We start from the raw sequence: 17,858 nt of genomic DNA, 5'->3' as shown, positions 1-17,858 counted from the left end.
AAACTGTTTAGTCTTCCAGCTTGAAACTCCCTCTGAAAAAGAATACATTTATTGTTTCCATGGATACAGATAGAGCTCTAGACCAGTGGTCTCCAAACCTCTTTGATCGTGCACCCACCAGTAAAAAAAATAAATTTGAGCATGCACCACCAGTATCTGTATATTTATTTATAAATTATATACATGTACTACTGTATTATGCACATTATAAAACATACCCCAAAATGGAAATTAAAGATGAGATAAAGATGAAATAAACACTATTTTTACACTTCATTAACAGTACAAAAAAAATTTTCTCCTCACACCCCAATGGATTGTCTTGCACACCTCTCTGGGTTTTTGCACCCCACTTTGAAGACCACTGATCATCCTATGGGTAGGTGCCCCAGGCAGTATAAATAGGAGATCTAAAGGCCAGGGAGAAATTGTCTCTGAAGAGTCCTGCAAGATTTCTGATGTACATGTGTTAAAGACTGCATTTAAAGCAGGTGCTTGTGCCAGGGTTTGATCCCTGTATGTGAAATAGATTGATTTGTCTTCCTTTCCTACTTCTATATGTCTTGGACTGTGAGTAGGAAAGGCCAAATGAAGTTTTATAACATTCAGTGGTCTAGTTTACAGTGGCTTTTCACACCCATGAAACAACTGGATATTTGGCTTTATTGCAGAATCTAGGAGTACTTGCTTTTTTTAAATTTTTGTCACTTATAGGATATCTTGGTTCTGTTAATTCAGACTAAAACATTCTGATGTTTGACTTTGCTGCTGATACGTTTTCTCAGTGCTGGTATTCAAATCCATGTAATCTGTGTTTGGACATCTTTGCAGGCTTTTTCTAGGTATTCCTGTATAAACGAGCTTTCGTCATCTTTAAGGGAAACTTAGAAAACTTGGTGTTCGGGTGTTGTTTTTTTCCTTTCAAAAGTTCATTGTCCAGCAAGAATTTATTCCATAGCCAGCTTAGGAGAGAACAGAGGGATCTGTGGTACACTCTTTAAAAAGGAAAAAAAAAAAAAAAATCCTATAGTGTAAACCAATGAGCCAAATCATATTTTTATAAGCTTAAGGAAGGGAGAGCTTTGCTGCTCTGTCCTAATCTTAAGACATGATCATTCTAAATTTCTTTTTGAATGTGAACTTTGTAGCTTTACTGTGTGCTGTCCCAGGAGTTACCTTGCTTGTCCTCCTCCTTTACCCCTTTACTTACCATGTCATGCATCGGACGTTACAGGAGTTTTTAGAGCCTGTTTTGGGGTAGTGATTGTGTGGCTTTTACATGTTTGTCTTCCTAAACTTATGCATCCCAATCCTTAATGTATCTGCAAACATCATGTGTTATTTAAATGACAGTTGTTTTAAAATTGATGGCAAGTGGAAAGGTGCAAATAAGAATATGGGTGCATCTTAACTTTCTAGATAAGCTATGTATATGCTGCTTCCATGTATGCTTTTCAGGCCAATGTGTCTATTTGTGTGCTGTTAGTGTACTGTGATCTGGATGATTTTTTTTTTGGTTGAAACACAGCTGTTAACATAGCCCCACCAAGGTTTTGTACTGAAATTCAGCAAAAGAGAAGTTACATCACAAGACTATCTGCAACAACTTTGCTGGTAAACAGAGTTAGACCTTCAGTTAGTCACATTGGAATTTTATGTTATAAACTATTGTACAGTGTTGATAGTCCATATAGCTAAAGCTGTGGTGGACTTTGCTTAGAAGTACAATTTGTTGCTGTTCTGAAAATCATAGATAAAAGTAAAGCTATCTTTTTTCCTGATATCCAGCATGCTTCAGAAGCCATAGCCCTATTTCAGGATCAGTAACATCAGTTGCAGTTTTTTTCGTTGTGTTACTTGCTGCTACTTCATGCTACTTTGCAACCAGAACCTTCAATATTGTGGGAACCAGGTGCTGACCTCTGAGGCCACAGAATGTACAGTGTTATAGTTAAACACCTGAAGTTAAACAGTATTGTGTTGCTTTGACTTTCAGCAGGGTATATTATGGGGAGAATTGAATGTCCTATTGATCGGAGAGGAGAATTCTGAGGTGGTCTTGTTATTTGGCCAGTAGTATAAAATGCTGATAATATAGAACATCAAAGGTAGAATAAGATTTCCTTCTGACAATCTTCTCTTCCATTCTAAAAAGGGAAGTAATGTCTGGAAGATATATGTCAAGCCCTCTATTCTGTGAACATTCGAGAGATTTGGGGCAGGAGTGAGGGAACTGCAGGGGCTCTGTAGAGAAGTACGAATTGGTGCTGCGGCTGAAATTCTTTTGTTTTTCTGTGGAGACGCAGGGCTTTGGAGGTATGATGCTAAATTTAGCCAGTCCCTAAAATACTAACACTACTTGCACATACAAACAAGAAGTCACTTACCGCATAGCATGTCAGTATTTGATTTCCAGTAACTTCTCGTCATTACTGAAGTGCAGCAAATCAGTTTATCCTTAGTTGCACAACCCAAGGTGAAGAAACAAAGCTGATTAGGCACTCACTAAATTAAATTTTGTTTACGCCTTAAGAGATGTCTCAATCCACTAGTACGAGTGACATTAGAATACAACTTCTTGTGTCCTGATTTGGTTGACTGTCTTCAGACTTTTTTGTGTCATGTAGAATCGGCAGGTGCTATTTATAAAACAGAATGGACAGTTTCATAATTGGGTTTTAAATTATCGATGGTCTGTACTCACTTGCTAGCTGTTATGATGCTGACTTATTTCTATGCATCTGGTTTCTCAGTGTACAAAACTTCAAAATGTGTAGAAGCAGATAAAGTAACTTAGCCAGATAACTAGGTTCTCAGCTGGGGGGAAGGAGAAGCCAAATGAGGGAATGTGAGCATTTTTTACAAGCTCTTATGACTTTTTAATTTTTTTTTTTTTTTAATCATATGAGTTACCAAGTGCACTTGAGTACTCACTACACTTGAGATGCAGTGTGGAAGGAGGGACCAAGGTTGTCTTACAGTCTTAAATGCATAGATGAGGGAAAGGAAATTGAGCAACTTAATTTTTGTGTTTCTTGGGCAATGACTTAAATATTTGGATGGAACATTCTTCAGCATAATTGAAGATGTTGGATATTTTTCAAGCTCTTCTTGGTATGTTAGCTCTAAAATTTTGCTTATAAGATTATGTTTACATTGAAGGGTGAAGATGTCAACCGGACACTTGAAGGTGGGAGGAAGCCTCTTCACTATGCAGCAGACTGTGGACAGCTTGAGATTCTGGAATTTCTGCTATTGAAAGGAGCTGATATTAATGTATGTACATCAATTTACAAATAGATATTAGGGTCTTCCCCACCCTTCCCCCCCCCCCCCCCCCACATAAGGGATTGGTATAAGTGCCTAAATGGTTACTGAAAGACTTAGATCAAACTAAATAATTCTGTGCATTTAAAAATATTTGAGAGACCGTCTCTTAGAGGTTAGAAGCTTAAAATTACGTTTATTAAATGTTTTTATTATTTTTGAACACGCTAGAAAAGTTGTTTGTAGCTATAAGAAGTTTAAATTTAATTTGACCATGATTAGAAAAATAAATCCTGTAATCACATCTAAATAAAGTTTGCATGAAGTAGATATTACATTTGTTGGAAGGGACTTCAGAAGACAGTGCAATGCATCCTTGGCCAGGTCAGGATCAACTCTGTTTAAATTAGTGTGCTTCTGTTTTTTGGAGACATTCTTACTTGTACAAGCTTAGTCATTTTGCTGTAGCTTGACATGCATGTCTCTTTGTCCTGAAAAGACTTGGCAGGGCTAGCTTGGCACTTCAAAATAGTGTAGTCCTCCATGAAGTGAAGCTTCTAAATACTTTAACCATACACCCCAAACACTGTGCTTTAGAATACTTGTCGGAAAGTTAATGTATAAGACATCTTCGTTTTCGTCCTTAACAAAATGGCTTGGATTTTTTCCTTGGTGTCTGGAAAGATAGTCTCTTCCTCAGGAGCTCTCCTAACTAGAGAGGAGGAAAATATGGAGGCAAAAATAAGAACATTTCAGTTGCTCCATTTCTTATTCTTTCCAGGAATATAGTTTAGAGAGAAGACAGCCCAAACAATGTTTCAGCCAAAACTGGTTTCTTAAGTCAGGCTGGCTGAGAAATGCGAGAATTAAGAGTAGTGTTTTTAAATGGGGCAAAATTTGTCAGCTGAAACCCTGCAATTTCTGTCATTGGCCTGAAAAAACAGACAAACTTAGGGATACCTAGAAGTCTTATGGAGAAATACTTTGCTGTAACTTGGTTGTTTTTTAAGCAATTAATTTCATTTTTGCAAAGGAGAGTAAAAAATTCTGAGGAGATGCATTTCTGGATAATATTCTTAAATCCTTACCTTCACTCTACTGTTGACAAAACGAAATTAAAATGTTAAGTGAAACCTTTTAATGTTGTGTGAAATTCTGCTTCAAATAACTGTGTCTCAATTTACAGGCTCCAGACAAACATAATATCACACCACTCCTATCAGCAGTCTATGAGGGCCATGTTTCCTGTGTGAAATTGCTTCTGTCAAAGGTGAGACAAATGTTTAGAACAAGCTATCCATTAGCAAAGTATATCACTATGATATTTTTTTTTCAATAGGATTATGATGCTTGAGATAAGTTCAGAACATCAAACAAATGCTGTTTATGTTGCTAAACCAGAGAGGGTACTCTGATTACAGAGAAGATAGTTGAAGGAGAAAGTTCAGGACTTCTGCAGTGTAGCAAGAGTAATAGTGACCACTAAGAGAGTATCCAGCTAGAGAGCAGTTAACAGCAAATCAGGCAAGAAAAAAAAAAATGCATTCCTTCAGCACATGGGGAGGAGTGGGACTTAGCTTTGGCAGCTGCTTAAGTGTTTCATGTGATGGAATCTCCACTGTGAAGTTGCTCAGAGGTGTGGTTTCCCTCTGCTTTTGCCAGATGACTGAAAACCCATCTGGGTTGGCAGACTGAGGGCAAGTAAAAGTAGGAAGATAAGCTTTCTCTGTTGTAGAGCTTGTAAATTTTGTCCTGGGGAGAATAAGCTTAATCTGTTTCTGTTCTCCCTTTCATTCATATTACAAAGGTGATCCACTTTGCAAAGCAGTAGTTAATTCAAGCAATGTTTTGTCTCCATTCATATGTACTCCCTCTTGTTATACCTTCCTTACTTTGAAAAGAGGAGGTTAACAGTACATTTTCAGTATATGAACCCACTTAAATCATTTGGCCAAAGGATTTCATACTACGTAATATTTTCATATGCCACTCTGAGGTAAAGTTCTCCTTAACTGCCTTAATGCTGCATGAATTTCACTTCTCTGATCCTATCTAATGTTAGTTATGCCTTTCTGTGAAGAAATGCTGTGACTGTTAATTTAGGATTCAAATGGTACATCCAACTTCCTTAAATTTGTTGTGAGGACTGATCCTTCATTTAGGATCTTTATATACACGTTACAAAAAAAGGTATCCTTTATCCCATGTTGTATTTCTTTTCACTTCTGTTTTGAAGTGTTTTGCATTCTAAATAAGTTGCTCAAATAATAAATAAGATGCCTCAAAACTTGAGTTCAAACATGAATTGTCTGGCAACTAGTAAGGGTTGTGCATTCATTGTACGTCTGTCAGCGAGGGCATTAAGGTCCTTCCTGAACCAGCTATTTTTCACACAGCTTGTGAGAATGTATTGATCTCTATACTTGGTACAATTTGAATGGCATTGGTTAAGTTCAGCAGTCATAAAGATGAGGCAATCTTACAAGATGTGCAGAATGTTATAAGAAAGTGAACTTGGACTAGGAGATGAGGTTAGAAAAATGTTACTGCAACTAGATAGTTTGGGAAGGCTTGTATTATTTTCAGATTTCTTCATGCAGAGCTAAATGTTGTACCACATCTGCTTGCTTCCATTCATATGGGCTAGCTGATGAAATATTTATGAACTGGAACTTTGCTCATCGGCTCACTCTGAGGCAGATCTTATATTAAGAGGTTGTTCTTTCTCTTAATGTAGTTATCTTATGACCCTTGTTTGAACATCTGTGGTCACAACTTGTTTGTAACATAGTCTGATTTCATATGTTCTTTGATAGCAGATACCTGGGAGATCAGGTAGTTCAACCCTTATTGAAAGTTCTAAAAATTACTGACTGTTTAACTTTGACTGTTTAATGTTCTTCCCAGTTACTTTCGGAGTGGGGTGTATTTTATTGTTACTCCAATTGCAGGACAAATATTGAATGTCTGATGTTAGTGTATGTAAATAGTGGAACTGTAGATGCAAATGATGGACCGATATATTTAAGATTTTTCTTCAAAGCTGTTCTTTGTTGCTTTTGTAAATACTACACTTCTACTTACTTATAAGAAGCTTCATTATTTTACATGTACCTCCTTTCAGCTGCTGTCATTTACCCTGTTAGTTGATCTCTTGAATATGTGGCCTCTGTCATAGAACATCCCTTAAGCTGTTGGACTAGAAGTCAATAACCTCCTTAACATATTTTTAAAAAGGAAAACAAAAATAATGAATTTTTTTTGTACTTTCACAAGTTTTGAGAACTGATGAACAGTGACGCATATCTCTTTAGTCTGTTTGCATACCAGAAATATAAAAACGTTGGCAGTTTGATCAAGTTAAAATTACATAATGAATAAAAGATTTTTACTCCTCACCTGCTCATATAGATTTAATATAAGTGATTCTATGTTGGATGCAGTTGTTGATTTGGAAGTTGAATTGTTTTAAGCTAACATTCTGTACTGTCTTCTACAGTATATGAATTGTGGGGATGTTTGTAAATCTTCCATGTGAGACTGTTCAGCTATTGAGAGGAGGGGTATTCAAACAAATGTGTCAGACATTAATCAAACATAAAATGCAAAAAAAAAAACCTTAATAAAAGTACCAAATATGGAAAAGGTTAGCTTAGTCAAGGTGACCTCTAGGATTTTTGTAAACTTTGTTACTGTAGAAGAATCATTCAGCTGGAAGTAAGCCGGTTATTCATTCATGTAATGTGACTGCAGAGCATTCTTTAAACAATCTTCCACTGAAAGCAGTAAAAGCATTAACAGTATTTCAGCATAATTCACTTTCAGAGGATAATAAATACATATAAATAGAAGAGACACTGAATCGAGATTTTAAGCTCTTAAACTGACTAGAATGATTAGAGTCCCCACTCGATCTTAAGCTAAAGTAGCCTGGGCTGCTGCAAACTTGTGCTTTCTGATGTTGATATTGGTGATCATGCAGTTGCACAGTGAAACACAGCCAAGCTTCTTCTAAGTTCACATTAGAAATGGTTTACACTCATAAGAACTTAACTTGAAAAGTACTGGGGGAACTACGCTGGCTCTTAGTTCAGTCTTTACAAAAGTTTTTGATGTACATGTCACATGACTAATAGAATTCTCTGTAGAGAATACTAATAGTTAAAGCCATTACACCAACTGTTGTCCCTTAAAAAGCAGCAATTTGTTTTATGGAATTTCAACTAACTTTCAACAAGGCTTTCCTATGATAAAGCACAGTTGTTACTCTTATTCCTCAGCAAGGAGTGTTTTGGGGTTCTTAGCTAATGCTTATCACACATGGAACTTGAATGCTGTGAGGATGCTGTGTCTAAAACAGAAATGACTTTTTGGAATAGTGAAGCCTGGTGGTTTATCTGGGAATCACTGGCAGCCCATATACAGCTGAACTGATAGAGTCATAGAATCATTTAGATTGGAAAAGACCCTTAAGATCATTGAGTCCAACCGTAAACCTAATGATGCCAAGTCCACCACTAAACCATGTCCCTAAGTGCCACGTCTACACATCTTTTAAACACCTCTGGGGATGGTGACTCAACCACTTCCCTGGACAGCCTGTTCCAGTGCTTGACAACCCTTTCAGTGAAGAAATTTTTCTTAATATCCAATCTAAACCTCCCCTGGCACAACTTGAGGCCTTTTCCTCTTGTCCTATCACTTATTACCTTGGGAAAGACTGACACCCACCTTGCTACAACCTTCTTTCAGGTAGTTAATGGAGAGCGATAAGGTCTCCCCTGAGCCTCCTTTTCTCCAGACCAAACAATCGCAGTTCCCTCAGCTGCTCCTCATAGTACTTGTGCTCTAGACCCTTCACCAGCTTCATTGCCCTTCTTTGGATGTGCTCCAGTGCCTGTGATGGCTTTACACAGATCTGCATTTGAAATGTGCTGGAATATTTAAGGTTATAAAAAGAGAGAGTTGAGGCTTAGAATTTTTTAGGCACGTAGTTATGATATCTGGGCTACAAAGCTTTTAATAATCCATTGAAATCTGGCTGAGGCACTGGATGTGATGTGTCAAACTTTGTCCTTCATATACATTGCCCTTTTACTGGTAAGTTGGAGGAAATTTTCCAAGGTTAGCATACGGTGCTAGGATGACTTTAAAATAGTTCTAATTCTGTTCCCCATCACCCTTTTCAGCAGAAGAGTTCAGAATGGACACTGTAAAGACAAGCTAAAAAATAGCTCTTTCAATGGTCTGGCAATAAGATGCTCCTTTTCTCCTCAGAAGCTCAGTTATTAATTATAAATATGATGGGCCCATTCACATTTTTCTTATATTAAAGCAAGAACTGTCATGCTAATTATATGCATTTATTGGACACACAGGTGACACTATTTTCCTTCCTTACGGAAAACTTAACTGTTAAACTATATTTGGAGTGACTACAGGAAGAACAAAACTAAAGATGTTGCTCTTAGACCTAAACTACTAGCTCTTTGTCCTTTTGATGTCTTCTCAGAAGCAGTACAAAGCCAATTCTAACTTTCAAGTGGTGTTCCCAGCCATTCTTGTTACAGCCTGAACCAGCTAACCAGTTCTTTTTCACTGGGGTTAGCAATGTGTCAGAATCAAATGGTATCACAGCTTCTGAGGAAGGAAACTTCCTCTGAGAACTGCCCACATGTGAAGTTTTGTGTGAAGGCAGTGGAGGGAGAGATGTTTCAAATTCTCAAGAGCTCCCTGAAGCACCGGTCTGGTTTGACAGAACCACAGCAGGGTGATACCTTGGACTAGTCCTCTGTCTCAGCAGCAGAACTTTATTCTACAGTATTTGTAGGAATATGTTGAGGAAAATTGTAGATAAATCAGGTTGGACTACATCTAACATGCAGGTTAAATAATTTTTAAAAAGTCTGGAAGGGACCCCAAGAGGTTATCTTGAAGTCATTTTTAAGAATGCCACTGTTGTAGTAGATGACTGACTGGCTTGTTCTTAAAGGCCTTTCATCAGCCAACTTCAGTGTCTGCCATTCCTTAATATATTCAACTTTCCATCACGCTGGTGTTCAAGTCACTGGAATAGAACTGTACATTGTTTGTCAAGTCATAGTATCACCACTGTTAAGGAAGCATTACCTGTGGCTAGGTTTGGTCAGCTTCTGAATAAAATTACCGTGGCTGGGAGAGTTGTGTTGGCTTGCATACCCTATATCTAAATCTCGTGGCTCTCAGAGGCTTGAAAGTATGTAAAATTATATAAATAAGCTCCTTTCTGAAAATCCAGAAGATCTTACTAGCAACCTTAACTCTTAACTTGCTTAACTTTGTTTTGGGCATTCATAATTGTAGTAGGGTGATATAATTTAATATGCTGCTTTCTGAAGAAACAAAGCGGAAGAGTGTGCTATGTGATCTATAAATGGCTCCTTCCATGGGCAATTTGAAATATTCTAGTGTTAAAGCAGTTTTTAAGGCTGTAGTTTGACAAAACAAAACATACAATGGTATAAGGAGTCTCTACGCTATCACCAGTCCCCTAAAATGGATTTTGTATGGCAGCATTTGGAAATGGGTGAGAAACCTAGGAAGACTTTACAAAACCCAACATCATCAGTAGCCTTGTCAGGATTGATAAGGGTCTGTGGAGATGGGGGGGTGACCTAATTAAGCAGGCATTGCCATTGGATGCTTTCTAACATACAGCCAAAGTGCAGTCACGTTTAAATCTGCCTAGCCAGATACTTGAGTTGTTTTCAGGATTTTAATTTGTGGTGTTCTGCAGCGGTTTTAATCATGTGAGAGTTAAGGAGTGCTTGTATGCAGTCTTTCTTGCCATACTGTGCCTTCAGTGTATGAGATGAGCATGCTGTCTACCAACATTAGGCTGCAGTCCCATGTTACAGCTAAGCCAATGCAAAGGTTAGTTGCCTGCAGAACAGGTGATTCTGTTTGGTCTTTTAGTACTCCTACTTGCATATTCCTACTGCTTCCTTGCAATAGGACTGGCATTTACCTTGTTCATTTGTCCCTGTTGGAAGTTAATTTCTGTAGTTAGTTTCCTGCCAATTGAGGCTTCTAAGTTAAAGTTTTGTTGTGGATGTAGTTCCTTGTGTTAGTTTATGGAATTGGAGAAACACTGGTGCCAAATCAAGAGACAGAGCTGAGGTACCTTCAGTTTCACTTCAGCTGCTGCCTTGGGAATTTTTTCAGTGCTTTTGCAGTGTGACCTACCTGTTCGAGGGTAGTCTCCCAGGTTTGATTACACTTTTTGGAGATGTACAATAGAACCCAGTTTCTCTGTTCTGCTGCTCACCTTGTCTCTGTGTTGTTCCTTTGTAAATGGCAGATGCTGTTTGCTTGTTGCCATGTACTAAATGCTTGCTCAGCTGTCTCTGTGGCACTGTTTTTGTAGGGGACAGATGAATTTCGGGTGAAATTTGAGAATGACACATGGAATAGATGGGAAGGATGAAGCTGGAGTCCCTTTAACCAGCCCTGTGGTGTCCCATATACCCACAGTTGCCTTATACTATTAGTTGCAAAGGCACAAGTGCTCTCTGTCTCTCTCTCGCCATACTTCATGTTTATTCTTGAAGAACTATGGGGAAAATATTTTTACAAGCCTATTTGTCATCATCATTTTGAAAGCCTGGTTAGATTTTTATTAGTTTTGATAAGCTAAAGAAACACCAGCTATTGTCATTTGACAGCAGTTACCTATGATATTGTCATATCTGAAAGATTAATGCATCCTTAAAACTTCTTTTCTAAGAAAAAAAATAGTCAAGGTTAAAGGTTATCTAGCCCTTGTGTAACTTTTGCCACAGCTGTATTCCTTTTGTTTGTTTGTTTGTTTCCATGCAAGTCTGTATTCCTTAGCTGTGCAGTCTAAGATCTGTGGAAATCTAAATTTGGCTAGAAGTTTATGTTGGGAGGCCTCTGTTTGGAAGCACCTGATCACAGGAAATCATGTTGTTTGGATGCATAGTTTCCTTGCCTGGGAAATCTATTTGTAATTAAATATATGCATTTTCTAAGAAAAGAAAGCTTCTCATTGCTTCATTTTAGCAATGAAAATAAAAATACTAAAAATCGTTATGAAGAAATGGGCTGGGCAAAATCTGAATACCCATTTGGGTTAATAACAATGGTTTTGACCTTTGTGTGGAAAGTAACATTCAGCTATAATTGTAGGTGGGATGAGACTTTGAGGAGGCAAGAAGTGAAGTGAAATAGATGCTTGAAGAAGGAGCTGTAGTTGCATGTGCAGTGAGAAGGGGTTTCACTGGTAGAAGTAAGAAAGTCTAGAATATTATGCCCACCAAAAGAGTATACCATGCCGGTACCTCTCTTGTGCAGTTTCAGGGAACTGGAACTTACTACTTCCAGATAAGTTTAGATTTCATAGATCTTACTTCCTGCCTCTTCCCTCCCACTATCCCCCTAAGAATGCATTAAATTCTGTCTTGAGTCAACCATGGTTCCAAATTATGACATAGTTAACATTTTCTAAACTATCTGGTGATCCTGTAGCATTTGGCTACATATTAAAACTGGAGTGATACGAAAACTGCAGGAGAACTCCTTCCTTAATCTTGTTTGTGTTATAACACTTACTTTAGCTTTTCAAACTGCTGCCTCTGGAGGGGTATTAAGAGCTCCCTAAACCAAGTGATTTAGCTCTAAGTTTCTTCTTGGAATCCCTGCAAGCATTTAAAATGTGATTTTTCTGTGAAAGGCAGGTAAATCCTGTAACATTTGGTTTGACCTTGGAAAGTACATTCATCAAAAATGGTGAATTAAGTACTGTGAAGAAGAATAATTTGATGGAATTTCCTGGTGGGTTTTACAGGAAGTATTTGAAATGTGATTTTAATATTCATTAGTGGTTGCAGCTGAGCACTCCATCAGGTTTAAGCAGTAATTTTGCAGCTTCAGAAAGCTAACAGCTCTATAATGCTGCTTTTACTTTTTGGTAGATCCTTTGTTCAGTATTGAAGTTGTTAACAATGTTTTAGGTTTTAGGGTTTTTTTCCCAAGTTCACCTATTTTAATGGTTGCATGGATTTAACCCCCAATATTTTATTTGTTTGTTTTTTTTCTATTCATGAAGCATAGCAAAAAACATTTTGTTGAATTACGGTTTTATGATTAAGGTACTCTGAACTGTGTTGGTATTCAAGTTCAGAGATTTCTTCCAATATTAAAAAAACAGATATAACCAACATACTGTTATTTTGTATAAATAAAACAACTTGCATTGTTTTAAACAAAGTGTGAAGTAGTTATATGACTTTGATCTCCTAACCACAGTTCACATATAGGATTACTGATAAACTCCTAACATAATTTAAAGGTAGATATAGTATACTCTTCCAAAGGTAGTTTCTCAAAAGGGCCTTTGTTACACACTTTCTTCTGAAGTTAGCATTTCAGTGAGGACTTCCTGATGCCTTGTTCAGATGTTTTAACTTTGGATTCGGCGATGCTCAGTTTGATTTATTGCACTATAAGAAACTTAGATGCAGTTTGAAAACTTAAAAAGTTGAGATTACAAATGATTGTTTTCAAGCACTGCTGTTGTGCTACTCATAGTGATCAGCCATAATCAATTACTGTCATGATTTTGACAGATTGGATTCATTAACTGGTTTTCACCATTGCACGTCTGTGGTCATCTCTGATGGTTCAGGCCTGCCCAATATGAACTAAAACATTGATAATGTAGTAATTTAATCTTAAAGATCAAAACCAGAGTTTTTCTTGACATGTTTAAAATGTTCAAATAGTCACTCCTTCCAAACCTGTGGGGATTAAAGCTCCAATGTTGGTCTGAAATTGCCAATTTGTTATAAAACTGTAAAACATACTGAAGTGGGGAATAAAACAAAATGTGAGGTTTCATACTTGAAACTTTTCTGTACATTAGAAAAGATCGTACCTTCCATTTGGGCGCAAGATTTTAATGTTTAGATTAACAAACAGCTGCTACATGTATGCTAGATCAGCCTCCAAAAAGCTTAATTAACCTACTATTACCAGTATATAATAATAAAATATCATATTAATTCTCAAAAATTGAAAGACTCCAAGTACTGAAATACACAGTGGGTGAAGATGGTTTTTACTGCCCTCCACAAGGGATGGATGAATTTACTAAAGTAGAATGAGTTAAATCTTAAGGTGTTATGGCTACCAGAAGTAGTGTAAACACTCTAGGTCAAAGTTGAAAAATATTTTTTCTAACAAATGCTTTTTTTGGTCAGGCTAGAGATCAAAATACTGTATCCTTAAAACATATGTTTTGAAGAATTCATTTTGCCTATTTCTACAAAACTGCTGTTTTTTATAATCCTTCCTTTTTAAACTATCAAACCTTACTTATACAGTATATAGCCTAGAAATAGTTTGGGGAATTCTTAGTATTATGAAAATGTGTGGAATATCATATCATAGACATCCCAAAGAGTAGACCTATGGAGCTTTGCAGAGTGATACCTAAAACTGCTCTATCGGCATCTCGGTTTCAGTTGAAAATGCTGGTTTGCTCTGACTTACTGTAATACATGAAAGTAATTAGCTTTGGTCTAAAGAGCACTTCTTGCTTAAAGTTCAAAGGTAGGGCTTGTTGTCTTACTACTACATTAACAGTAGTTAATCCTTTTTATTAACCTTAAAATATTTTTCTAGGAATTTGAGGCATATTAAAATAGCCTTTGTAATTTTAAACAGTAAAGTCGTTTGCAGCATGTTGTGACCACAAAGTGAAGCAGAAATGTCATATCTTGTGTTCATTTTTTCACTTCTGCCTTTTCAGTACTATTAATAATGTTAAATAACATAATATTGGAAGATATTGTACTATTAGGGAGGAAATGAGGTTTTAGTAGCTTTTGACAAAGTCGGAACTGAATTGTCTTCCAAAATACCAGGTTTTTATTTTGCTCATGTTATGTACCAGCATCCTACAAAACAAAATAACACATAAAGTAATGAGTACTAAGAACTGGACTGAAACAACATCAGTCACTGTATTTCCGTTTGCTTTTATTTTTTTGAGGAATAGTGGATTTAAGGGATACCTATTTGAAAAGCAGAAAGATGTATAAAATTCAGATTGTTCCATGTTTTTCTTTAAGAATCTTATATATGATTTTGTAATGTAAAAAGATTTTTTTTTTTTAGTGTAGGAGAAACCAATATCATGTTACAATGGACAATCAAACCATTCTGAGTGCTTCTAATGGAGGATGACGTTTGTTTGAAAGATGCAACAAATCTCATCCCTTTGTTCAGTTTTGAAAATAGTTCTGCTTTCTGCAAATATCTAATGCAATTTGATTTCTGCTGTCTACTAAAAACGTGTTATAAGAAATATCCTATTGAGTTAGGCAATTCAGCGCCCTTTTTTTCTCCTCTGACAGTGGCAAAAGGGATGCCATTTGGGAAGAGTTGTATGACCACTTCTGTTCACTTATTCCCCTCATTCATAGTTGTTGTAGTGAGGGTTTTAGATGTACACACATCTGTGTCTTTAAGAAGTGTTTATAGATTTGTTGTCCATGAATTCATCAATGTTCTTTTTGAACAAGCTGACATCTGCCTCTGTAACTTCATCTGGCAACTCGTTCTGGAAGTTTGCTGCTTGCTGTGTAAGCCAGTCTTCTACCAGCTTCATTATGTGCCCCTAATTCTGGTTTCACAGTGTTTGGTGACAGCTCTGCACTGCCTTTATCTGCAACCTTCATGGGTTTTTTTTCTGAACTGCAATTGTACCCTAGTAGCTATTGTGCTGCCTTCAGAGCATGTTTTAACATTTGTGCTTTGCCCAGTGGCTTAAGAGGGCACATGTTCTTGTTTGTTATTACCCTGCCAAAGAAAGAGAGTTTATAAATATATGTATGTATTTTGAGAAAAGAACATAATGCAAACATAAAATGTTAATAGCTTTTTAGTTTGGGGAAGTAGAGAATACTGTGGAATCATTGTACTTTTATGAACTTTTCATTAAACTTGCTTCCAGGCAGTGTTATCTTGACCTGAACTTTATTATTTCCTTCTTGTTCTATTGAATGCAGGCAGGAATCTTTCTGCCTAGCTAAGGGGCCCTTCTCCTAATTTATTAGCACTGAGTTTATTAAACGGTGTCCTGCTTAGGTAGTCATGAGCCTCTTACCCTACATTCAGTAAAGCTGTTTTAGAAACTCAGATCTCGCATATCTGTAACTTTCTGAAGTACAAATGTGCATGAGGGTGGAAAGCAGTCCTTTGTCTAAACTAAAAGTTCTCTTTAAAGTTACTTCAGTTAACAGTTATATCTTTTATACCCTAAAAGCTGATACATTGGTGGAGAGTTTTATAAGTTAAGGTTCTTTAAACTCTGATTTCAAGATGAATACTGGCAAGTCAGTTACTGCATAGTTCCATTTTTCTTCAGGTCTAAGTTCCTTCAGGTTTTCTGAGCTTAACATCAAATAATAACTTTGAAGCCCTTTTGATTTCCACATGGATTCTAATCTGAGAGTGCTATCTAAACAGTAGAAATAATCAACACCTGCAAAAGAAGCCAGTGCTATTTTCATGCTGCCTTTCTTCTCCCAGGAGAAGTAAGATTGTAACTGTCGAATACCTGTTAAATCTCTCAGGTCTTTTTAGTGGAAAAATAAATGTTTCGCAAGCAATGGGTTTCAGTGTTTTCAGCCTAAGCGTGTGTTTGCAATGACCTTGCACTTCCTGGGAACAGACCAATTCAGCTCATGTTGAATTCAGCTCATGTTGACCAATTCAGCTCATGCCTAACAGAACAGTGATACAGCAGCATACAGCATACTGTTTGTGCCAAGGATGTTACATAGTGACAGGAGAGAGGTGAATGTTACGATTGCTCCTGTCACTGGAGTGAATTCATTGCATATGCACAAAATGTATGCCTGTATTCTGCTACCTGAAAGGTACTACAGAAAATGAGCTGCCTGGAAGGACTTACTGCAATTATAAGTATTCCCCTCTGAATTCTTTACTGGAGTTCTCAAGACAATTTTATTTTCCCAGGCTCTTTCTCTGATAGCAGCAGACTGTCTCCCTGCCCCACAGCTTATTGCCACCAAACAAAACAGTCTGTTCAGCTCATGTCTTGCACTGAGGGTCCCTAGGGGCTGCACAGAAGATGAACAGCTCCAAGAAGATCAGTTTGGCCAGTGGACCACAAGATGGGCACTGCTGCCTTGGAAACCACTGTAAAACCATCTGTTTAGAATGGCAGATTGAATATTTACAAGTAAAGAGAGCAGAGGTTTCAAAGAGGGAAATACTCTATGTTGTGAAAAGTGGTATTGGCAGCAAATCATAGTAATATGAGATCCAGTTTATTAGATTGTTAGAAATAGTTATAATGGGAAGTTTAGTGGGCTGAGAGTTGTTTTGGGAACAGACATGGTATTATGTATGGAAGCTTAGTGGTGTTTTATGTGTATAATCTTTTATCAGTAAAGAAGGTCTGGAAATTCTAGCTCCATTATGTTCTTAGAAAACTATGGTATGTCCTTAATAGTAACTATTAATCTGTGCACTTCCTTCCTTGTAATGTAATTGAGAAGAGATTTGTACTTAATCTACAGAGAGTTTATACATAAACTAAAGACAAACCTCTGCAGTACATGCTCTTGACAAAGTGTGTCTGTACCCACAGTGTTTTTCCTATCATTTGATGGAGCAAACACACATTTTTAAAGTGAGACTTGCATATCTTCTCAAGAAGAGTTATTCTGGAATCTAATCTTATTTTCAGGAAACATGTCTATCTCTGTAGTCAGTCCTGTGTTCTCTAATAACTTTTATCCCTTTAACTACCCTATTTATAATTTAGTCTGGGTTTTCCCTTTTATCTATATGACTACGCAGTGCTCAAAGCAAACATGACTACTTAATCACTCTTTGCTTCTCTTCTGCTCTCCTTCCATAATTCTGGCACTGAGGCTGTGTTTGTGCTTACTATTCTGCAGTTTGTCTAGTTGGTGCATTTCTGTTATCCTCTATCCTCCTATTGCCTCCCTTTTCTGTTTTGTTGCCTTTTAGGTGTAAACAAACTTGATCAGTTTTGGACTTGGAATGATTTTGTGGTGGGATTTTTTTCTATGTAGCAATAGGGATTTTTTCAAAATGGGAGAGAAGCACAATCCTAGATGGATGTAGTCTTTTACGATATAGAAAGAAAATAGTATGATTTGTTAGTAAGTAAGTTTTTTCCAGACATTACCTAATTTAGCATGAGAAAAAGCTTGTTGCACCATAGATTTCATAGAAGTGTGTAACACTGAATTCTCGCATTCATAAGAGTAGTTGTTGGAAACTAACAAGAAAAAATTCCTTCTGTTTCTATCCAAGATTAATTGATAATTTGATGATCTTGCAACTTGCTGTGTGACAAGTTATGTGACTTTTTTTTTTCTAGTTCTAAAGTATAAAGTTTGAAACTTGGATCAGCTACGTGCCAAATACTTTTGTACATAAATCTTGCCTGTTTGGTTTCTAAATGAAAACAATGCACTGTACTAAAAAGTTGTATGTAATCAATGTAATTATCCAATGTAAGTAACTGT

At 36.9% G+C, this 17,858-nt stretch overlaps 1 protein-coding gene across 1 annotated transcript in view; it reads left to right on the top strand.

The window, feature by feature from the left end:
• The window catches only part of MTPN (myotrophin), a 43,847-nt gene that overhangs the window by 22,628 nt on the left and 3,361 nt on the right, over positions 1-17,858 (top strand). The window contains exons 2-3 of the mRNA XM_052789895.1: positions 3,163-3,276; positions 4,454-4,537. Of these exons, the coding sequence (XP_052645855.1) occupies positions 3,163-3,276; positions 4,454-4,537 (198 nt within the window). The remainder of the gene's footprint in view (positions 1-3,162; positions 3,277-4,453; positions 4,538-17,858) is intronic.

This window comes from Harpia harpyja, chromosome 6 (genome assembly GCF_026419915.1).
Source record: "Harpia harpyja isolate bHarHar1 chromosome 6, bHarHar1 primary haplotype, whole genome shotgun sequence".
NCBI lineage: Eukaryota > Metazoa > Chordata > Aves > Accipitriformes > Accipitridae > Harpia > Harpia harpyja.
The sequence above is the reverse complement of the archived record's forward strand: the minus strand, read 5'-3'. Positions and strand labels throughout refer to the sequence as shown.